Source organism: Aquarana catesbeiana, linkage group LG02 (assembly GCF_042186555.1).
Source record: "Aquarana catesbeiana isolate 2022-GZ linkage group LG02, ASM4218655v1, whole genome shotgun sequence".
NCBI classification, from domain to species: Eukaryota; Metazoa; Chordata; class Amphibia; order Anura; family Ranidae; genus Aquarana; species Aquarana catesbeiana.
Window position 1 is genome coordinate 547913548 of NC_133325.1, and position 24691 is coordinate 547938238.

A 24691-nucleotide genomic window follows, 5' to 3' on the forward strand; every position below is an offset into this window, starting at 1 on the left:
TCACATAAATGTATTTTTCTGTTTGTGTGATTCAGGTGCAATACATTTTCAGGAATACCTTTCAAGTTTATACAGTAAACATGTCCCCTTTGTGATGCCATATCCAAAATCCCAAAATAATGATTGGGGCCAATAATGACCGGAAGTGAGGAAATATCTCTCCAATTACAAAAAAACATGCAAGTGATTTTAACATTCTCCCCTCTATCCACTTTGAAAAAAAAAGTTTTAATCAGACTTCAAAATTCACTCAAATTAATCAAGTCTTTATCATAGGTCCATGCTATGTCACTTTATACACAATGGTGAAACACATTGCATAATACATAGGAAGACAACAAAACAGCATTTCATACACACCTCATATTTAGTGTGATGCTCTTTTCACATGAATAAACATTAGAAGAACAAACGTGTTCCTGTAACATTATGATGATATTAACAACTGTAAAATGAACAAAATCAGAATAGCATGAAAATAGAGATTTAGACTTTGCTTATGTTCTGAATCTGGGATCTCCATGACCGGTTGTAGATTTGCCGTACACCCGAGATATCTTCTAGAAGAAAACAAATACAGTATAAATAGATTTATAAATATCTATCGCTCTCCATGTATGTATACCTTACAAAAAAAACTTACCAGATGACCTCTTATAGTGGCTAAAGAAGACAACGCACAACACCATGCTTAGAAAAAGGATCCACCGCATGATATTCCATGGTTTATGCCTGTGACGACTCCTGCAAATAAATAAATAAACCTGCAATTTCTCAAATTATTGGCAATATAACCTCCCAGCTAGTTCATTAGAAATAGTACAAGTCCAAAACAAAGATCAGAGAGTGAGGGGAAATCTCCCCAATGGGTACAGCAAGAAAAATAATTTTAAATTACAGAGCCTAAACCTTCCCCACTCAATCCCAATAAACGTGTCTGTTGGAGTTTCACCTAAAATTTAAATTCCAGGCAGATATAAAATACAGTGCCTTGAAAAAGTAATTATCCACATTTTGTCATGTTACAACCAAAAACGTAAATGTATTTTATTGGGATTTTATGTGATAGACCAACACAAAGTGGAACATAATTGTGAAGTGGAAGGGAAATGATAAATGATTTTCAAAATTATTTACAAATAAATATCTGAAAAGTGTGGTGTGCATTGGTATTCAGCCCACTTTACTCTGATACCCCTAATATCTGGTGGAACCAATTGTCTTCAGAAATCACCTAATTAATAAATAGAGTCCACCTGTGTGTAATATAATCTCAGTATAATTACAGCTGTTCTGTGAAGCCCTCAGAGGTTTGTTAGAGAACCTTAGTGAACAAACAGCATAATGAAGGCCAAGGAACACACCAGACAGGTCAGGGATAAATTTGTGGAGAAGTTGAAAGCAGGGTTAGGCTTTAAAAAAAATATCCCAAGCTTTGAACATCTCACGGAGCACTGTTTAATCCATCATCCGAAAATGGAAAGAGTATGGCACAACTGCAAACCTACCAACTGACAGGCCGGGCAAGGTGAGCATTAATCAGAGAAGCAGCCAAGAGGACCATGGTAACTGTGGAGGAGCTGCAGAAATCCACAGCTCAGGTGGGAGAATCTACTACCATTAGTCGTGCATTCCACAAATTTGGCCTTTATGGAAGAGTGGCAAGAAGAAAGCCATTGTTATAAGAAAGCCTTAAGAAGTCCCGTTTGCAGTTTGCGATAAGCCATGTGTGGGGCACAGCAAATGTGGAAGAAGGGGCTCTGGTCAGATGAGACTGAAATTTCACTTTTTGGCCTAAAAGCAAAACGCTATGTGTGGCGGAAAATTAATGCCCCGTACACATGATCGGACATTCCGACAACAAAATCCATGGATTTTTTCCGACGGATGTTGGCTCAAACTTGTCTTGCATACACACAGTCACACAAATCTTGTCGGAAATTCCGAACGTCAAGAACGCAGTGACGTACAACACGTACAAGGAGCCGAGAAAAATGAAGTTCAATAGCCAGTGCGGCCCTTCTGCTTGATTCCGAGCATGCGTGGAACTTTGTGCGTCGGAATTGTGTACACACGATCGGAATTTACGACAACGGATTGTCGGAAAATTTGAGATCCAGATCTTAAATTTTGTGTGACGGAAGTTCCAGTGGAAAATGTCCGATGGAGCTTACACACGGTCGGAATTTCCGACAACAAGCTCCCATCGAACATTTTCCATCTGAAAATCCGACCGTGTGTACGGGGCATAACACTGCACATCACCCTGAACACCCCATCCCCACTGTGAAACATGGTGGTGGTAGCCTCATGTTGTGGGGATGCTTTTCTTCAGCAGGGACAGGAAAAGACTTGAGACTGGGGCAGAGGTTCACCTTTCAGCAGGACAACGACCCTAAAAATACAGCCAGAGCTACAATGGAATGGTAAAGATCAAAGCATATTTATGTGTCAGAATGGCCCAGTCAAAGTCCAGACCTAAATCCAATTGAGAATCTGTGGCAAGACTGGAAAATTGCTGTTCACAGACACTCTCCATCCAATCTGACAGAGCTTGAGCTATTTTGCACAGAAGAATGAGCAAAAATGTAACTCTCTAGATGTGCAATGCTGGTAGAGACATACCCAAAAAGACTTGCAGCTGTAATTGCACCAAAAGGTGGTTCTACAAAGTATTCACATAATATGAATAAAATCAGGATAAATAGAGTGAATCTCCCTAAGGAGGACAGCAATAAAAACCTGACAGGTGTTCTAATTCCTCTCCACTCTATCCAAAAAGGTTTTGTCTTTAGTTACATTTTAATTAGTTTATAATATTTAGACTTCCATTAGGCATGTTTTTTAGTGCTTCATAAATCTAATATCATTATCCGGAATTCCTGTTAAACTAGAAGGACGTTTGGTCATACTGGAGACTGATACATTTTAGGAGATGGCTGATTGTCAGTTATAAGATTGTTGGAGAGATAATGTTTGTTTGGCTCTTTTTTATGGAATATTTCTAAATGGGTGATAAATTTGAGCAAAATTTCTTTCTGAACAATTAGTTGATGTTTTAGATTAGTGTTTTAATTTAGATCAGGGGCCCGCAACCTACGGCCCGTGGGCCGCATGTCCATCCCGTCCGTGCATGCAATGAATTCATTTTAACCCCGGTTGGCTTTTTTTGGGATAACAACCAATGCGGCTAAAAAGCCGCTCGGCTGTTATCCCAAGCAGCGGGAGGGAATGTCCCTGTCCCCGTCCCCCCCTCTTGCCACCTTCCGCAGGCTCTTCCATCCCACCAGGAGGCCTGAGCAACCAGCCGGCACGTCCGCCGGCTGGCCGGAGACCCGAATGAAGCCGCAATCAGCTTAGATTGGGTCTCAGGTCTAGTAACCCAGAAGCGATGTCATGACATCACTTCCAGTTTACAGAAGATGTAAAGGCGCCAAATTAAAACAAAAAATGACAGCATTCAAAACAGCCAATCTTGAATGCTTTAAAGTGCAAAGGACGGATTTGGGGTCTTATAGACCCCAGATCCCTCCATAAGGAGTACCTGTCACCGCCTTTTACTGTCACAAGGGATGTTTACATTCTGACAGCAATAAAAGTGATCAGAACTTTTTTGTTTAAAAGGTACAGTGTAAAAATAAAAAAAGAGTGAAATAAAGAAAAATCACACTTGTGTTGTATGTTATGTATCTTTCATGGAATATTCAATAAATGGACTTCTATTATGTCGGTGTGCAGCCAATTTCTTTAATTCATGCATTCACATACATTGAATCCATCCCTTAAGTGGAAAACGGTTGCTGACCCCTGGTTTAGATCCTTATGATAACACTTTTTCATTGATATAGGAGTCGTTAATACTGGGATATTGAGGCTGGAACCCCGAATGTGGGCTCAATAGCCCCGAGTGTCAGCAGCGGTGGTGGCTGCATTTTTCCTGCTGTGTAATACGGCCATTGCGGCGCCGCCCACTGCAATATTAACGGTGGAGTGATATGCTGCTGTGGCCTGAGGAAAGCTGCAGGAGTTTAGGAGAACGGCGGCGCTCGATTCCCCTCGTATGGAGCCGGCGCGGCAACGCCCCCTGCTGCCTCACACTGTGTGAATGGGCAGCAGCCAGCAGGAGCAACGGCCGAGGTGGCTGGGAGTGGGACAGAAGAGAAGATAAAGCTATTAAGGTGCTTCTGGTGTCTCCCTCTCTCTCTTCCTCCCCCTCTCTCTTTTCCTCTCCCCTTTTCTCTCTCTCCCAAATAAGTAATATTCAATCAGATATACAATGGATGCTGATTTTCTTGCTTTTCATGGGCACAGTGGCTGCATTTGACGGGGCGCGGTGGCTGCATTTGACGGGGCGCGGTGGCTGCATTTGACGGGGCGCGGTGGCTGCATTTGATGGTAGGTCAGTGTATGTGTCAGGTAGGTCAGTGTATGTCGGGTAGGTCAGTGTATGTCGGGTAGGTCAGTGCGTGTGTCAGGGAGGTCAGTGCGTGTCAGGGAGGTCAGTGCGTGTGTCAGGGAGGTCAGTGCGTGTGTCAGGGAGGTCAGTGCGTGTGTCAGGGAGGTCAGTGCGTGTGTCAGGGAGGTCAGTGCGTGTGTCAGGGAGGTCAGTGCGTGTGTCAGGGAGGTCAGTGCGTGTGTCAGGGAGGTCAGTGCGTGTGTCAGGGAGGTCAGTGCGTGTGTCAGGGAGGTCAGTGCGTGTGTCAGGGAGGTCAGTGCGTGTGTCAGGTAGGTCAGAGTGTGTGTCAGGTAGGTCAGTGTGTGTCAGTGTATGTGTCAGGTAGGTCAGTGTATGTGTCAGGTAGGTCAGTGTCAGGTAGGTCAGTGTATGTGTCAGGTAGGTCAGTGTATGTGTCAGGGAGGTCAGTGCGTGTCAGGGAGGTCAGTGCGTGTCAGGGAGGTCAGTGCGTGTCAGGGAGGTCAGTGCGTGTGTCAGGGAGGTCAGTGCGTGTGTCAGGGAGGTCAGTGCGTGTGTCAGGGAGGTCAGTGCGTGTGTCAGGGAGGTCAGTGCGTGTGTCAGGGAGGTCAGTGCGTGTGTCAGGGAGGTCAGTGCGTGTGTCAGGGAGGTCAGAGCGTGTGTCAGGGAGGTCAGTGCGTGTGTCAGGGAGGTCAGTGCGTGTGTCAGGGAGGTCAGTGCGTGTGTCAGGGAGGTCAGTGCGTGTGTCAGGGAGGTCAGTGCGTGTGTCAGGGAGGTCAGAGCGTGTGTCAGGGAGGTCAGAGCGTGTGTCAGGTAGGTCAGTGTATGTGTCAGGTAGGTCAGTGTGTGTCAGGTAGGTCAGTGTATGTGTCAGGTAGGTCAGTGTGTGTCGGGTAGGTCAGTGTATGTGTCAGGTAGGACAGTGTATGGGTCAGGTAGTACAGTGTGTGTCAGGTAGTTCAATGTATGTCAGGTAGGTGAGTATGTCTGGTAGGTCATGGAGTGTCAGTGTAGGTCAGGTAGTTCAAAGTATGTCAGGTAGGTCAGTGTATGTCAGGTAGGTCAATGTATGTCAGGTAGTTCAGTGTAGGTCAGGTAGGTCAGTGTAGGTCAGGTAGTTCAATGTATGTCAGGTAGGTAAGTGTAGGTCAGGTAGGTCAGTGTATGTGTCAGGTAGGTCAGTGTAAGTCAGCTAGTTCAGTGTATGTGTCAGGTAGGTGAGCGTATGTCAGGTAGGTGAGTGTATGTGTCAGATAGTTCAGTGTAGGTCAGGTACGTCAGGTAGTTCAATGTATGTCAGGTAGGTCAGTGTATGTGTCAGGTAGTTCAGTGTAGGTCAGGTAGGTTAGTGTATGTGTCAGGTAGTTAAGTGTGTGTCAGGTAGGTTAGTGTATGTGTCAGGTAGTTCAGTGTAGGTCAGTGTATGTGAAAGTGAATGTCCTTCGCGCTACCAGTGGTAAAAATAGCTAAAAGTGATAAAATGGTGTTGAATGATTGCAGCAAAATCTATTAGTGTTCACAACAACACAAAAGGGAACTAAAAGTAAACAAGGATGATTGCGCGCAATAACCTAGTGTATGAGGAGGAGTCCTCTATGCATAAATGCAATCTAGCAATATAGACTAGGAATAAATAATAAAGTGCAATGGTAGCAAGTGAATATTGTATCGCTGTACAGGTATATAGTGAATAAATATCTAAAATGAATAATACCAAGTAAAAATTGTGACAAGGTGAAAATAAAAATAGTGACAAAGTGAAAATAAATACACTTCAAATAATCACATAAAATCAATATCAAAGGTGTCTGGTGCAAATGGTGCTAAAGGGTGAGTAGTGTCTTCTAATGGGTCTAATCACAGTAGATCAGCAGTAACAACACCAGTGAATAGATAAATAAATCGATGGATGGATAAAATTGTATCACTAGTCCAAATGAGTAAATATTAGAAGTAGAAAGTCCATGAAGGGTGAAGTGGACGCATCTTGCAAGTCACAGATATATAAAAAAGGTGATCCGAATAAGTGACTGACTAGATATTAATAATGTAATTCAGTGATGTTGCCCATAGAAAACTCCATATAATCTCTCCTGGATGTGGTCTCACAGTACTCTCACCTTACAGCTGATATATGATTGCATCAGTAAGCAAGAGATGTATGGATGTTATCGCTGATGGATACTGTCAGTGAAGCCCGTTGTGGATCTCCCCTTTTATATTCCTCCGCCAGTGTCTCCTAAATTGCTCCGGTATCGCCACAGCAATGGCAGGGGGAAAAAAGAGAAAGACAAGCCTCCACTAGTGCAGTGTTTAAAAAGCTAGGGGATGTTTATTAAATCACTAAAGTGGACTCTTACAATGTAACATATGTATAAAAGCAGAATGGAAAAATAGTGAGTGGCCGTCTTGGTTGTGGTCAATGTTATGTTTACATGGCGGCCATTTTGCCGTAGGCAAATAGATTATGTGTGCTGTCTATTTTGTTGTAGGTAAACAAAGATTCTCTTGTATCTGTGTATGTATATGGACGCAGACATCTTTTTGATGGAAAGCCTCTGAATAAGCATAGAGGTATTTCCTAGATGCCAAAATAAGATAAAAGACGATAAAAAACAGTAGTTATATACATGGATAAATGGGATGGTAAATGTGAAATGATATCAAGCATATTATTGTATCGTGCAAATAATAAAATGCGATAAAATACGCCGCAATGATACATGAAAATAGGATTAATTGATAATGTCGTAATAAAGACTGAATCATAGATATTGGAAAAGAGTGAGCCAAAAAATATGTTCTAAATCGGGCTAGCTCAGTCATACATAATGCAAGAATTCTGAGAGTGCCCTGAAGAACTAACAATATTAAAAGTATTAAAAATAATTATACAAATTTAATACAATGATAAAAAATTATTTTGCAAGACAATTCCCTATATACAGTCAGGTCCATAAATATTGGACCATCAACACAATGCTAATCTTTTTGGCTCTATACACCACCACAATGGATTTGAAATTAAACTAACAAGATGTGCTTTAACTGCAGACTTTCAGCTTTAATTTGAGGGTATTTACATCCAGATCAGGTGAATGGTGTAGGAATTACAACAGTTTGTATATGTGTCTCCCACTTTTTAAGGGACCAAAAGTAATGGGACAGATTAACAATCATCCACCAAACTTTCACTTTCTAATACTTGGTTGCAAATCCTTTGCAGTCAATTACAGCCTGAAGTCTGGAATGCATAGATTTTACCAGACACTGGGTTTCATCCCTGGTGATGCTCTGCTAGGCCTCTACTGCAACTGTCTTCAGTTCCTGCTTGTTCTTGGGGCATTTTACCTTCAGTTTTGTCTTCAGCAAGTGAAATGCATGCTCAATCGGATTCAGGTCAGGTGATTGACTTGGCCATTGCATAACATTCCACTTCTTTCCCTTAAAAAAAATCCTTTGGTTGCTTTCGCAGTATGCTTCGGGTCATTGTGCATCTGCACTGTGAAGCACCGTCCAATGAGTTCTGAAGCATTTTGCTGAATATGAGCAGATAATATTGCCCGAAAAACTTCAGAATTCATCCTGCTGCTTTTGTCAGCAGTCACATCATCAATAAATACAAGAGAACCAGTTCCATTGGCAGCCATACATGCCCACGCCATGACACTACCACCACCATGCTTCACTGATGAGGTGGTATGCTTTGGATCATGAGCAGTTCCTTTCCTTCTCCATACTCTTCTCTTCCCATCACTCTGGTACAAGTTGATCTTGGTCTCATCTGTCCATAGGATGTTGTTCCAGAACTGTGAAGGCTTTTTTAGATGTTGTTTGGTTAACTAATCCTGCCTTCCAGTTTTTGAAGCTCCCCAATGGTTTACATCTTGTGGTCAACTCTCTGTATTCACTCTGGTGAAGTCTTCTCTTGATTGTTGACTTTGACACACATACACCTACCTCCTGGAGAGTGTTATTGATCTGGCCAACTGTTGTGAAGGGTGTTTTCTTCACCAGGGAAAGAATTCTGCGGTTATCCACCACAGTTGTTTTCTGTGGTCTTCCGGATCTTTTGGTGTTGCTGAGCTCACCGGTGCGTTCTCTCTTTTTAAAGGACGTTCCAAACAGTTGATTTGGCCACACCTGATGTTTTTGCTATCTCTCTGGTGGGTTTGTTTCGTTTTTTCAGCATAATGATGGCTTGCTTCGCTGATAGTGACAGCTCTTTGGATCTCATATTGAGAGTTGACAGCAACAGATTCCAAATGCAAATAGCACACTTAAAATGAACTCTGGACCTTTTATATGCTGCTTGTAAATGGGATAATGAGGGAATAACACACACCTGGCCATGGAACAGCTGAGCAGCCAATTGTCCCATTACTTTTGGTCCCTTAAAAAGTGGGAGGCACATATACAAACTGTTGTAATTCCTACACCGTTCACCTGATTTGGATGTAAATACCCTCAAATTAAAGCCGAAAGTCTGCAGTTAAAGCACATCTTGTTCGTTTCGTTTCAAATCCATTGTGGTGGTGTATAGAGCCAAAAAGATTAGAATTGTGTCGATGTCCAAATATTTATGGACCTGACTGTATTTGTCAGGTAGTTCAGTGTGTGTCAGGTAGGTCAGTGTAGGTCAGGTAGTTCAATGCATGTCAGGTAGGTCAGTGTGTGTGTCAGGTAGTTCAATGCATGTCAGGTAGGTCAGTGTGTGTGTCAGGTAGGTCAGTGTGTGTGTCGGGGTATGTCAGGTAGGTCAGTATGTGTCAGGTAGGTCAGCGTTTGTGTCAGGTAGGTCAGCGTTTGTGTCAGGTAGTTCAATGCATGTCAGGTAGGTCAGTGTGTGTCAGGTAGTTCAATGCATGTCAGGTAGGTCAGTGTGTGTGTCAGGTAGGTCAGTGTGTGTGTCAGGTAGGTCAGTATGTGTCAGGTAGGTCAGTATGTGTCAGGTAGGTCAGGTAGTTCAATGTATGTCAGGTAGGTCAGTGTAGGTCAGGTAGGTCAGTGTGTGTCAGGTTACATAGTTACATAGTAGGTGAGGTTGAAAAAAAACACAAGTCCATCAAGTCCAACCTATGTGTGTGATTATGTGTCAGTATTACATTGTATATCCCTGCATGTTGCGTCCATTCAGGTGATTATCTAATAGCTTCAAGAATCTATCAATGCTCCCCGCTGAGACCACCGCCTGTGGAAGGGAATTCCACATCCTTGCCGCTCTTACAGTAAAGAACCCTCTACGTAGTTTAAGGTTAAACCTCTTTTCTTCTAATTGTAATGAGTGGCCACGAGTCTTATTAAACTCTCTTCTGTGAAAAAGTTTTATCCCTATTGTGGGGTCACCAGTACAGTATTTGTAAATTGAAATCATATCCCCTCTCAAGCGTCTCTTCTCCAGAGAGAATAAGTTCAGTGCTCGCAACCTTTCCTCATAACTAAGATCCTCCAGACCCTTTATTAGCTTTGTTGCCCCTCTTTGTACTCGCTCCATTTCCAGTACATCCTTCCTGAGGACTGGTGCCCAGAACTGGACAGCATACTCCAGGTGCGGCCGGACCAGAGCCTTGTAGAGTGGGAGAATTATCGTTTTATCTCTGGCGTTGATCCCCCTTTTAATGCATGCCAATATTCTGTTTGCTTTGTTAGCAGCAGCTTGGCATTGCATGTCATTGCTGAGCCTATCATCTACTAGGACCCCCAGGTCCTTTTCCATCCTAGATTCTCCCAGAGGTTCTCCCCCCAGTGTATAGATTGCATTCATATTTTTGCCACCCAAATGCATTATTTTACATTTTTCTACATTGAACCTCATTTGCCATGTACCCCATTAATTTGTTCAGGTCTTTTTGCAAGGTTTCCACATCCTGCGGAGAAGTTATTGCCCTGCTTAGCTTAGTATCGCCTGCAAATACAGAGATTGAACTGTTTATCCCATCCTTCAGGTCGTTTATGAACAAATTAAATAGGATTGGTCCCAGCACAGAACCCTGGGGAACCCCACTACCCACCCCTGACCATTCTGAGTACTCCCCATTTATCACCACCCCACGAACTCGCCCTTGTAGCCAGTTTTCAAACCATGTACTCACCCTATGGTCCATGCCAACGGACTTTATTTTGTACAGTAAACGTTTATGGGGAACTGTGTCAAATGCTTTTGCAAAATCCAGATACACCATGTCTACGGGCCTTCCTTTATATAGATGGCAACTCACCTCCTCATAGAAGGTTAATAGATTGGTTTGGCAAGAACGATTCTTCATGAATCCATGCTGATTACTGCTAATGATACCGTTCTTATTACTAAAATCTTGTATATAGTCCCTTATCATCCCCTCCAAGAGTTTACATACTATTGATGTTAGGCTAACTGGTCTGTAATTCTCAGGGATGTATTTTGGGCCCTTTTTAAATATTGGTGCTACATTGGCTTTTCTCCAATCAGCTGGTACCATTCCAGTCAGTAGACCATCTGTAAAAATTAGGAACAACGGTCTGGCAATCACTTGACTGAATTCCCTAAGTACCCTCGGATGCAAGCCATCTGGTCCCGGTGATTTATTAAATGTTAAGTTTCTCAAGTCTAATTTTAATTCTGTCCTCTGTTAACCATGCAGGTGCTTCCTGTGTTGTGTCATGAGGATAAACACTGCAGTTTTGGTTACTGAAGCCCCCCGATTCACTCGTGAAGACTGAGGAGAAGAATAAATTCAATATCTTCGCCATCTCCCCATCCTTTGTAACCAGATGTCCTTCCTCATTCTTTATGGGGCCAATTTGGTCTGTCCTCCCTTTTTTACTGTTTACATACTTAAAGAATTTTTTGGGATTTTTTTTTGCTCTCCTCCGCTATGTGTCTTTCATGTTCTATCTTAGCCATCCTAATTGCACCCTTATAGGGCGTACACACGGTCGGACTTTGTTCGGACATTCCGACAACAAAATCCTAGGATTTTTTCCGACGGATGTTGGCTCAAACTTGTTTTGCATACACACGGTCACACAAAGTTGTCAGAAAATCCGATTGTTCTGAACGCGGTGACGTAAAACACGTACGTCGGGACTATAAAACGGGGCAGTGGCCAATAGCTTTCATCTCTTTATTTATTCTGAGCATGCGTGGCACTTTGTCCGTCGGATTTGTGTACACACGATCGGAAAGTTGGACAGCAGGAGATAAAATTTTCCGACAACAAAATCCGTTGTCGGAAAATTTTATCTCCTGCTGTCCAACTTTGTGTGTCGGAAAATCCGATGGAAAATGTCCGATGGAGCCCACACACGGTCGGAATTTCCGACAACACTCTCCGATCGGACATTTTCCATCGGAAAATCCGACCGTGTGTACGGGGCATTACATTCCTTGCTGCATTCTTTATAAAGTCTGAATGCTGAGGATGATGATCCCTCAACCTTGTATTTTTTGAAGGCCTTCTCCTTTGCTTTTACATGCATTTTTACATTGGAGTTAAGCCATCCAGGATGTTTGTTCGCTCTTTTAAATTTATTACCCAATGGGATACATTGGCTAATGCCCTTATTTAATATGCTCTTAAAGCAAACCCATCTCTCCTCCGTATTCTTTGTTCCTAATATTTTTTCCCAATTTATGCCTTTTAGCAAGGTTTGTAGTTTAGGGAAGTTGGCCCTTTTGAAATTCAGTGTCTTTGTATTCTCTTTATGTTTCCTATTTGTGTGATTTATACTGAAACTAATTGACCTGTGATCGCTGTTACCTAAATTGCCCCGTATTTTCACATACGTGATCAGGTCTGTATTGTTATAAGTAATCAGTACTGTAATCAGTAGATCCAGTAATGTTTTATTTCTAGTTGGTGCGTCTACCATCTGACCCATAAAATTGTCCTGCAAGAGATTAAGGAACGGACGAGCCTTAAATGAATGAGCGGTTCCCTCCGCCCAGTCTATGTCTGGATAATTAAAATCCCCCATTATGATAACACTTCCCATCCTTGCTGCTAATCCAATTTGTGATAGGAGATCTGTCTCCACTTCCTCCCTCAGGTTAGGGGGCCTATAGCATACTCCCAGTATTATTTTCCCCTCATCTCTCACATTCACTTGTACATTTTTCTTGATATATAGGCATACCCCTCCCCCTTTTTTACCCTCTCTATCCTTGTGGTATAGGGTATACCCTTGAATGTTTGCCAAGCAATCATGAGAGCTGTTGAACCAGGTCTCTGAAATTCCCACAAAATCCAAATCCTCCTTGTACAACAGTATCTCTAGTTCACCCATCTTGTCCGCCATGCTCCTGGCATTGGTGAACATGCCACATAGTTTAGACCGGTCGCATATTGTCCTCGTATTGGGTGTTTCGAGATTGCAACTAGGACTTGCTACTATACTCACCTTGTGTTTTTGTGCTTTGGTTAACCTACCACTAATGCCCCCAATACTACCCTCTGGAATATCTTCCAGGCTGGCTATCTCTGTCTCTGGACCCCCCCCCCCCCCCATCGCCTAGTTTAAAAACCCCTCTAACTTTTTGGCCATCTTCATTCCCAGCAGATCTGCACCCTCCTCATTTAGGTGCAGTCTGTCCCTTCTATAGTACCGGTTACCGACTGATAAGTCGGCCCAGTCCTCCAGGAACCCAAACCCCTCCTTACTACACCAAATCTTCAGCCACTTGTTTACTCCCCTAATCTCCCTCTGCCTTTCTGGTGTGGCTCGATGTACCGGTAGTATTCCTGAGAATACTACCTTGGAGGTCCTTTTCCTCAATTTAGCTCCTAAGTCCCTAAAATCGTTCTTTAGGACACTCCATCTGCCTCTGATTTTGTCATTGGTGCCAACGTCTTCCCCAGCTCCTCCCAGTAATCTGTCCACAAGATCCGTGATGTGCCGAACCCGAGCGCCCGGTAGACAACATACTGTTCGGCGCTTCAGGGCTTGGTTACAGATTGCCCTCTCTGTCCTTCTAAGAATTGAGTCCCCTACCAGCAGAATCTGTCTTTCCTTTCCCTTTGCTGCCCCCCCCCCACTCTCACTGGAGGAGTTCTTCCCCCGGCAGCTAGGAGAGTCCCTCAGCTCCAGCAGTGCTGGTCCCTGACTGGTTTCACCAATGTCACTCAATGGAGCGAACTTATTGGGATGCTCCAGTCCTGGATCGGCCTCCCTGGCACTTCCCCCTCTACCCCTCCTGACTGTCACCCATCTACTCTTTGCTAGTGCCTGCACCTCTTTGTCTCCACCCGCCTCTGTGCTGGCCCCTGCCGTGTACGTTCCTGGCTCTCCTTTAGTATGGAGGGACTTCTGAGTGCTGACAGTTGCTTCCCCAGATTCAGAACCTGGGCTTCCAGGGAAACAATGTGCTTACATTTTGCACAGCAGTATTCGCCCTCGATCGGATGATCAAGGAACGCATACATGCAGCAAGATGTACAAAGAGTCACCTCTCCACACCCGCCAGGCATCGTACCTATTAAATTTATTGAGGATTTGGGGATTTTACCCTGTCCAAATTACCTAACAGCTAGCTTCCTGGCACTAATACTCAAGACAATACACAGGTACACAACAAGACAATACACAGGTACTCACAGATCTACGTGCAATCGCAGAACAGTCGCAGACCTACGTGCACTCGCAATACTCAAGTATACAGTACACAATACACAAGTACTAACGATCCACGCACACTACTCAAAAAACACTCAGGTACTCACACTACACAGGTACTATGACCCCTGTTATAACCTCCTGTTTTAAACTCTGGTTTTTAACTCACCACTTAGACCAGTTCCACTTGGACTAAGTTCCACAGCCTCACACTGAGCAGGCAGGTATGTCAGTGTAGGTCAGTGTATGTGTCAGGTAGGTCAGTGTAAATCAGTGTAGGTCAGGTAGTTCAATGTATGTCAGGTAGGTCAATGTATGTGTCAGGTAGTTCAGTGTAGGTCAGGTAGTTCATTGTAGGTCAGGTAGGTCAGTGTGTGTCAGTGTAGGTCAGGTAGGTCAGGTAGTTCAATATATGTCAGTGTATGTGTCAGGTAGTTCAGTGTATGTGTCAGGTAGTTCAGTGTATGTGTCAGGTAGGTCAGGGTAGGTCAATGTATGTCAGGTAGGTCAGTATAAGTGTCAGGTAGGTCAGTGTGTGTCAGGTAGGTCAGGGTAGGTCAGTGTAGGTCAGGTAGTTCAATGTATGTCAGGTAGGTCAGTGTGTGTGTCAGGTAGTTCAGTGTATGTGTCAGGTGGTAGGTGAGTGTGTGTCACTGTATGTCAGGTAGGTTAGTGTATGTGTCAGGTAGGTCAGTGTGTGTCACCTAGGTCAGGTAGTTCAATGTATGTCAGGTAGGTCAGTGTATATCAGGTAGGTCAGTGTATGTGTCAGGTGGGTCAGGTAATTCAGTGTAGGTTATATAGTTCAATGTATGTCAGGTAGGTCAGTTTATGTATCAGGTAGGTCAGTGTGGGTCAGTGCGCGTCAGGTAGGTAACTCCCCCCCCGGTGCCGGACTCGGACCTCGGGCTAAAGCCCCTGGTCTTTTTGCAACCTAGCAACGCCCCTGGATATAGGCTTTATGAGCCTCCCAAAACACTGGGTGGGTCCTCCCCATTATTGTTCTTGTAGAAAAAGAGCAGGCCTGCTTATGTTTTCCAGGAAGACTGGACTCATTTGAAGGGCTTCATTAACCACTTCAGCCCCGGAAGGATTTGCCCCCTTAATGACCAGGCCATTTTTAGCGATGCAGCACTACGTCGCTTTAACTGACAATTGTGCAACGCTGTACCCAAACAAAATTGATGTCCTTTTTTTCCCCACAAATAGAGCTTTTTTTGGTGGTATTTGATCACCTCTACGGTTTTTATTTTTTGTGCCATAAACAAAAAAAAAAAAAAAAAAAAAAAAAAACACACCACACAATTTTGAAAAAAAAAAAACATTTTTTTTTTTTACTTTCTGCTATAATAAATCCAAAAAAAAAAAAAAATATATAAAAAAACCAATTTATTCATCAGGGTTGGTCGATATATATTCTTCTACATATTTTGCACAAAAGTTATCGCGTCTACACACTATGGGATAGATTTAGGGACTTTTATTTATTTTTGATTGTTTTTACTGGTAATGGCGGTGATCTGCGATTTTTAGCCGGACTGCGACATTGCGGCGGACAAATCTGACCCCAAATGACACTTTGAGAACCAGTGACATTATTACATTGATCAGTGCTATAAAAATGCACTGATCAATGTAAAAATGACACTGGCAGGGAAGGGGCTAACACTAGGGGTCGATCAAGGGGTTAAGTGTGTTCCCTGGATGTGTTCTAACTGTAAGGAGGATGAGCTACCAGGGACATGACAGAGATCACTGGGAACAGAAGATCTCTGACATGTCATCTGGCAGAACGGTGAATCGCCTTGTTTACATTGGAGTTCCCCTTTCTGCCTCTGTACACCGCGATTACGGGTCGCTGGTGGACATCGAGTCCACCGGGCACGCTCCCGCAGCTCGTGGTGCGTGCCTGCTATCTCCTGTGCAAACACCGACGTACACCTACTGTGGTTTGCACAGGAGAGCCGACCTGCCGCTGTATATTGATGGCGGCTGGTCGGCAAGCGGTTAAAATTCACCTTTTCAGCCAGAATTTCACTTTTCATAACAAATAAAACGGAAAATTTATCTCAAATACTTACCGTAATTTTCCTTTCCTGATAGACTCCATGGCAGCAACATGTGGGTTAGCCCTGCCTCCATAACTACCCAATAGGACCCCTCTCCCATAAATCTTTGCTCTAGGCTGCTATCCATGTTCCGTAACTAGCCTACTCCAGACATTTGGGAGGAAAGGAAAATTATGGTAAGTATTTGATATAAATTTTCCGTTTTCCTGACAGACTCCATGGCAGCAACGTGTGGGAAATAACTCCCCATACACACCCAGGCGGGCAAAATGTTGAGTAAAGAAACCAAAATTTATTTAACATTGTCAACCGACAATACTTGTAAACCAAAATTAATGGATGACAGAGCAGCTGGTTCAACACAGTAGTGAGAAACAAATGTGTTGATAGAAGACCAAGAGGCCGCTCTACAAATGATTTCAGGCGCAACATGCCGAGAAGCTGCCCAAGAGGTCAAGATACTCCAGGTCGAATCAGCCGTCACTGCCTCAGGAGGAGCCAAGCTTTTTGCCCTGTATGCCTTCTGAATGGTCTGTACGATCCAGGAAGAAATTGATCTGACTGAAGCCCGCATTCCTTTATTTTTACCATGGAGAAGGACGAAGAGAATCTGTTTGTCTGAAAGGAGCCGTAACCTCCAGGTATTGTTTCAGAGTGTGGCCTACGTCAAGAGGATGAACATCCTGATTGTCTGTTGTCTTAAAAGTGGGAAGCACAATCTCTTGGTTTTCATGGAAGACTGAGGTCACTATAGGGTTTGACCCTAACATGGGAATCAACACTGCTCTGTCTGGGAAAAAAAAGTCAGAAAAGGCTCCTTTGAACCTAGATTTCTAATTTCGGACACTCTTGGCCAAAGTCACAACTACTAGAAAAGTAGTCTTGAGTGTGAGGTCTCTTGTTGAAAGAGGTTTATCAGGATCTGATCCGAGATTAGAGAGAAAATCCAAGACAAGAGGGAGGTCCCATTTGGGAAACCTAGGTCTTCTTTGAGGTCTAAGCCTGATGGCTCATTTAAAAAACTGACGGACCAGAGCATGATTTGCCCATGAAACGCCTGTGAAGGCCGAGATGGCTGTTACTTGTACTCTTAGTGAGCTGACTGCTAGAGATAGGTCAAGTCCTGATTGAAGAAAACTCAGTATGTCTTGGACTGCTGGAGAGATACAAGGATTTGACCTGGAAGACATGTAATCAGTGAATATGACCTTATACGTTCATATACCCTATTAGTACTTTTCCTTCTGGCACTGAGAAGGGTCAGAATAACTTCTTCAGGGCAACCTAGAGCTTCGAGCCTTCCCCTCTCAAGAACCAAACCCTGGGGTGTAGTAAGGATGGACAAGGGTGCAGAGTTGAGCCTTGAGATAGTAGATCCGACCTGAGAGGTAGGGGAACCGGGTCTCGATATCTGAGAAGTGTTAACAGAGGGAACCACGGCCTGTTGGGCCAGAAAGGAATCACTGCTATGATTTCCACCTTCTCTGTTCTGAGCCTCTGGAGAAATTGAAGAATCACCGGTACCGGAGGGAAGGCATAGGCCTTCTGAAACCTCTGCTGATTCGTGAGAGCATCTGTCCTATATGCCTGAGGGAGAGACCACTCGTTGTCCATTTGAACACGAGAAAGGAAGTTCGCCTGTACATTCTGAATCCCTGGAATGTAAACCGCAGAGATGTTGGACAAGTTCTTCTGAGCCCAGTTCATTATTGGCTCCACTTCCTGTATCAGGAACCAGCTGCGAGTTCCACCCTGCTTCCTTATGTAAGCCACCGCATTTGTATTGTTCAACCTTAGCATTACTGACTAATCCATTATTAGATGGCAAAATGACAAGAGTGCCTGAAAGGTGGCCCTCAGTTCCAGTATATTGGAGACAATCCCCCGAGAAGGGGAATTCCATCTGCCCTGAGCCACTTCTGATAGGCAGTGAGCGCCCCAGCCCCCGATTGCTGGCATCCGATGTTATCGTGACCCATGATATTGAAGTGATTGAATGGTGATTGCGCAAATTTTTCCCTTGAAGCCACCAAAGGAGGGACACTCTCATGGTTGGAGTAAGGTGTATGCACTGGATTTGGCTGGAAGAATCCCATTGTTGAAGGAATCCTTTTTGGAAGGGCCGTGCATGCCATTGGGCCCACTTCACCATAGGAATGGTGGCTGTCATTGTGCCAATTACTTTCAGGCATTGGAGAGCGGAGAGGTGAGACGACGCGAGGGCTGCATGTATTCTGTCTCAAATCACTCCAATCTTCTCTTCTGGAAGGGAGATAGTGCCTTCCACTGTATTGAAGTGAGCCCCTAGAAACACAAGGGATTATGTTAGCTCTAGATGGCTCTTCTCTAGATTCAGGAGCCACTCAAATTCATGCAGGGTGGAAATGACTAAGCTGCTGTTCTCTGAAAGTTGGTCTTTGTTCTGAGCTAAGAGAAGTAAGTCGTCTAGATAGTGGTGGAGACGAACCCCTTTGACACGGAGAAGAGCCACTACGGATAATAGGACCTTGGAAAAGACCCGAGGTGACGTCATTAGACCGAAGGGTAGACACGTGAATTGCAGATGCTGGACGCCTACCGCAAAGCAGAGGAATTGTTGAAAGTCCGTTGCCACTGGCACATGGGAGTAGGCATCTTTTAGATCGATTGAAATCAACCAGTCTCCCAGATGTACTGACTGTTGAATTGTAAGTAAGGATTCCATTTTGAATTTTTGCTTCCGTAAAAAAGAATTGAGTTGGGTTAAGTCTATGACTGGTCTCCATGTGCCGTTTTTCTTTGGTATCATGAACAGAGGAGAATACATGCCTTTGCCTCGTTCGTCTTCTGGAACAGGAATGGCTGCGCCTTGATCCAATAAACAATTCACGTAGGTTAACAGGACCTGCTTTTTCTCTTCTGAACCTGGAAGAGTTGTAGGAACAAATCTGAGTCTTGGGATGTTGAAGATCCACGTATGACCGGAGGAGACAATCTTGATGGTCCAGTAATCCCGGATTGAGGCTGCCCAGACATGCCGGATGCAGAGAAGACGAGCCCCCACCTGGCCTGCCTGAGTGGGCCCAATCTCAAAAGGACTTAGTGGAGTCCTGGTTGCCAGAGGAACCACCTTTTGTGGGTTTTTTGGAAGAAGACTGCCTGGATTTCCAGGACCTTGAAAACTCCCGACCAGGTCTGTAGCTGCGCGCTTCCCTAGCGCAATCCGAATTTTGTTCTCTTGGGAATGAGCGTTTCTGATTCTGTAGGCATCGGTCTTGATGGAGGAAACCAGACTTACCCCCTGTGGCCTTGGTTATGGCACTATCAGGCTTGTTGCCAAAGGGACGTTCCCTCAAAAGGAATTCGGCACCAAGCTTGTTTGGAAGCTGGATCCGCCAACCATGGACGGAGCCATAAGGCACAACGTGCTGAAACAGCCACCAACATAACCCGAGACATCAGGCAGATGACATCAATAGAAGCCTCCCCAAGATAGGCGGACGCCAGCCAGAGATACCTCTTAGGAACTCATCAACATTGTCAGACCAAGATTCCATAGCTTTGGATATTGCGGCTATCGCCGCTTCATTTAAAGTCCCAAACTTCCTTTGCTATGTATCTGAAATGGGGATGGAGACACTTAACCGTGCCTTATTTAAAGTCCCAAATCCCCCACATTATAAACCATATATAGGGATGGAAGCAGTTGGAAATTGGATTGACTGTGCTCCCCTGCCATCCACGTGTGAGGATTGCTCTTAAGATGTCTGTATACCCCATTGGGATCTGTACATCTAGGATAATCAAAATACTGTGTTTAATCATATATGCATTCATTATTTTTACAAATATCATTATTAGATGGCATTCCAGGCACTGGTTTTGTGTTCTCACATGATTACTAACAACTTTGTTTATTGCACGCTTATCGTTGGCCAGTGTGATATGCCTCTGTGGTTCACTGGGCTTCATGGTGGTGCTGGGGAGTTTCCCTCTCCGCGGGGGCTGCGATGCGCTCTATGGGTCCCCCCTCCCTCCCCTTACACCTTGAGTGTTCGGGAGGTTTGGGGGGGGGGATGCCCCTCAGCGCATCGGTGCCACGCTCCTTGCGTCGTGCGTGTGACATCAGTCATGGCGCCACTGCACTGACGTATTGAGTTTCCACCTATGCGCTCTCTGTCGGGGAGGTCTGGCGCCAATCGCTGAGCAATTATTGAGCTCAGGTGCGGACGCCATCCCTCCTGATGTGCACGCACGTGGCGCTGGTGACGTATACTCTATATTCCCCACTCGGATCAGGCTGTTCACACGGCTGGTCTCCTTTTGGGGTCTTTCCGCGGACATTTTTTTGGTCCGCTGGTATGGTATGGATGCAGCAATTGGGTAAGGGCCCCTTGGTTTATTGTTATCACTCTTTTCATTCCATTATATCTCTTCATTTTGGTTGTTATGTCTCCTACCACATCCCACATCTTTCTTTTACCACTCACAGCCTTTTTTCACCAACACTTTTAATATCCTTTTTTTAGTAACATGCACATTTGTCATCTAGTTTACCTTCTCCCCACACCATCACTTCATGTATCCATACTGGGCTTATTGTCTATTAATTACTCCAAAATAATCTATTACGGTTTGCATTACATACTATATTTAATATTCATTCCCAGATACTCCTGTTTGATGAGCCACCTACCATCACTGTGTATACATGGATATCATCCTTACACTCATGTATTCTCCCACACCATCCTATGCTGAAATCCTATATACACGCCACCTCAGCCCCCGTGGAGAGGTTTGTATTTCCTGGCTCACCTTGTGCCGTTTATCGCATGCTTTATCAGCTGCCCGACTTGGTAAGTGTGCTTGGCCAATTGCTTTGAGTCAAAGCCTACTTATTCTACTCTCCTCTATATTGAGTGTGGTTTACCATATCTATATACTCTACAGGCAATTGTCGCATCTGCTCCTGACGAGTGAAGGTATTCTATGCTATGAGTTACATCCGATGCCACATTCATATCAGTTATCTTCTGATATACCTGCATATCATGTGATCACAGACACAGTTATCGGGCATGCCACCCTTGGCACTTGTAGGCTATACTATTGTTCTATATGCAACTACTTTACTATCATGTACCCATTATGATATGTGTTTCTTGATTGTACTCTGTATTTACCATGCCTATTTTTATTTTTTTTGTGCATATTATACGAAACCCTTTTCAATTACTACTATGTTACGAGTTAAATACTTTTTTACCCTTACCTCCGCATTCCCACTGCTTCATTTAAAATCCCAAACTTCCTTTGCTATGTATCTGAAATAGGGATGGAGACACTTAACCGTGCCTCATTTAAAGTCCCAAATCCCCCACATTATAAACCATATATAGGGATGGAAGCAGTTGGAAATTGGATTGACTGTGCTCCCCTGCCATCCACGTGTGAGGATTGTTCTTAAGATGTCTGTATACCCCATTGGGATCTGTACATCTAGGATAATCAAAATACTGTGTTTAATCATATATGCATTCATTATTTTTACAAATATCATTATTAGATGGCATTCCGGGCACTGGTTTTGTGTTCTCACATGATTACTAACAACTTTGTTTATTGCACGCTTTTCGTTGGCCAGTGTGATATGCCTCTGTGGTTCACTGGGCTTCATGGTGGTGCTGGGGAGTTTCCCTCTCCGCGGGGGCTGCAATGCTCTCTGTGGGTCCCCCCTCCCTCCCCTTACACCTTGAGTGTTCAGGAGGCTTGGGGGACACACCTCAGCGCATCGGCGACACGCTCCTTGCGTCGTGCGTATAATGTCAGTCATGGCGCCACCGCACTGACATATTGAGTATCCACCTACGTGCTGTCGGGGAGGTCTGGCGCCAGTCGCTGAGCAATTATTGAGCTCAGGTGCGGACGCCGTCCCTCCTGATGTGCACTCTATATTTCCCACTGCTTCATTTAAAGTCCCAAACTTCCTTTGCTATCTATCGCAAGTACTGGTTTGCATGCCATTCCTGATGTCAAATAAATCCTTTTTCAATACGAATCAATCCGTCTTTCCAAGGGATCTTTAAAAGATACAAGGTATCCTCTAAGGGAAGAGTTACATATCTTACTAGTCTCATAAGTGCTGCGTCCACCAAAGGAGCTGACTCAAGGTGTTTTACTTCCTCTTCCTTGAAAGGTTACAGTTTCAAGACTTTAGATTGCATGGAACTCTTTTTGTCCATCTTGCTGCATTCATCAGATATGATGTCACCCAGCTCAGAGAGAAAAGGAAAGTATTGTCGCTCTTTATTGAGCTGCTTGAAGAATTTTCTCTGTTTTGGGGGGGGAAGTGACAGGGTCTTCCCACTTCAGAGCCTCTCTTACTGCTTTCACCAAGGAAGGAACTAAAGCATATTCAAACCCCATACCAGGATCTTTCAGATCCGATTTGCTCTCTGAGATAGGAGCGGAGAGGCGACTTGGCTGGGAAGATTCCCATGTCTTGTGTATTAAACCTTCTCCCATTGGAGGGCATAATGGGTCTGATGGGGAATCATGGGGCTGTTGAGCCTCTCTTTCCCGTAGAGATTCTTTCACAACCCGCCTCACCATAGATTCTAAACGCTGGTCTGCACCATCCCTCTCATCTGCGGCTTTAGAGAAGCAGTGATCACAGAGAGATTTGTCTTCTGGAACAAGCATCCTACACCCCCAGCATGATTTTTCTGGTCTCTTGCTAGAGTGAGACGAAGGGGGGTGAGGAAGATCTTTACTGCGCTGTTCAGATCTGGAAGAAGACCTACGATGGCTAGACCTGGAGGAAGATTGCCGATGGTGTGATTTTGATGATCCACTTCCTCTATGGGAACTACGCTGTGGATCAGACCTAGAAGGGCTGTGAGGAAAGAAAACATAAAAGATAGAGACTCTCTTCCCTTGCACAGGCAGAAAAGCATAACTGCAAACATAACTGCTACAAGCGGGCTGGCCACTAGGGGGCAGTGAGGAGTCCATGGAGTCAACACAATAGGGAACTGCAGAGACAGATTAAACATCAGCTAGCTGACAAAGAAATCATACCCCAGACAATAAAGCTTGCTCTTACCTTAAACCGCCAAATTAGTAGCCCCGGGAAGTCACGGTAGAGCCCACGATCATTCCCAGGGCTCTGTAGGCTTCCTACAGCTTTTAAAAGTGGCGCTCGTGACGTCATCAGACGTGAGACGATCGCGCGCATGCGTGAACCAAGCCTCATCTTTCGTATCGGGTCCGCGCATGCGCAGAGTGCACGCCGGTACCCAGAAGTAAGAGAGAGAGCGGCTGCTGGAATGCAGGAAGCGTCAGCGCCAGGCATAGGACACCAGTGATGCTGAAAATAATGAAAATGAAGGTACAAACAACACACAAACACTGCTGCCATGCATATATGTATAAAAACTTACCCCTCCACCTACGATCACCTGAGCCGAGGGAGCCGCCATACACACACCGGACTCATAGCAGATAAGGGGCACCTAATAGCACTAGGCCGTGCACACTTAAATGAACATATTCCAATCCTTCAGCGATACTCTGCTGTACACTCCATACCCTGCTTAACAGTCAGGGCCTATTGGAGGAAAAACATGGCACTCGGCTGATTTTGATCGTAGGGAAGTCATCTTCAGTAAGGAGAACCAACCTGGTCCTACGGAGGAGGACAAAAAAGGAACATGGATAGCAGCCTAGAGCAAAGATTTATGGGAGAGGGGTCCTGTTGGGTAGTTATGGAGGCGGGGCTAACCCACACGTTGCTGCCATGGAGTCTGTCAGGAAATAAACCTTTTCTAATGCCCTTTTTGCCCAAGACATCCCAACGTGCTTATCCCTTACTTAGTCCAAGGAGGCCTTAAATTTTCACCTCTCAGTTCCAAAAAAATTTTTTTTAAAAAGGCTTCTTGTATTGTCATGTGACCTTCCGGTAACTATGTATCCCATCATGCACTGCCTTATGCATCATCGCAGAGTAGGGTGTGTTTGGCACTCTGGACCACACTTCCCTCATTATCCGCTTGCAGACCACCTACCGCAGATTTACTGCAGCAGAGTGGCCCTGCAGCGCTGGATCATGTACATGATCCAGCACTTCTAGATAGGTGGTTGCAGGCCGGCCGCCTCGGCTGTGCTGTAGCGAATAGGAATGGGCGAATGGTTCGGCCCGAGCATAAGTTCGGGCCGAACTTTCGTTGTTCGGACGTTCGGAAAACAGGGCACAGAGCACTATCAGAGTCATGATTGGACACTGTCATCATGACTTTATCCAATCATGACTTATTCCCGCCCCACAGTATAAAAGTATTCTTTCAATGGCAGCCATTTTCAGTGTGATTTTGGTGTGGAGAGAGATAGAATAAGGGCTCTGTTCAGTGCTATTAGTTAGTGTGCTATACTGTGCTATTTTGCTTCAATTGTCAGTGTAGAATATTAGTTTAGTGTCAGTCTAGGGATAGTGTGAGTGTAGTGAGGAGGACCATCATTCAGCTTTTCATAGTGTCCATCTAGAGTAGGGACAGCTCAGATAGTTTCAGTGTAGTGTAGTGAGACCGTGTCAGTAATCTTGACATTAGTATATAGCTAGAGTAGGGACAGTTCAGAT

General features: G+C 44.5%; 1 protein-coding gene across 2 annotated transcripts in view; it reads right to left on the reverse strand.

Moving 5' to 3' along the window:
- Positions 1 to 245: 245 nt before the first annotated feature.
- The window catches only part of LOC141128557 (uncharacterized), a 157811-nt gene continuing 133365 nt past the window's right edge, over positions 246 to 24691 (reverse strand). The window contains exons 5-6 of one of the 2 annotated variants that reach the window (XM_073615914.1): positions 644 to 744; positions 246 to 557 (exon numbers count right to left, since the gene is read on the reverse strand). In XM_073615914.1, coding sequence (XP_073472015.1) covers positions 487 to 557; positions 644 to 744 — 172 coding nt within the window. In that variant the 3' untranslated portion in view covers positions 246 to 486. Of the gene's footprint in view, positions 561 to 643; positions 745 to 24691 lie in introns of both variants that reach the window. The other variant, XM_073615913.1, reaches the window with a different exon arrangement.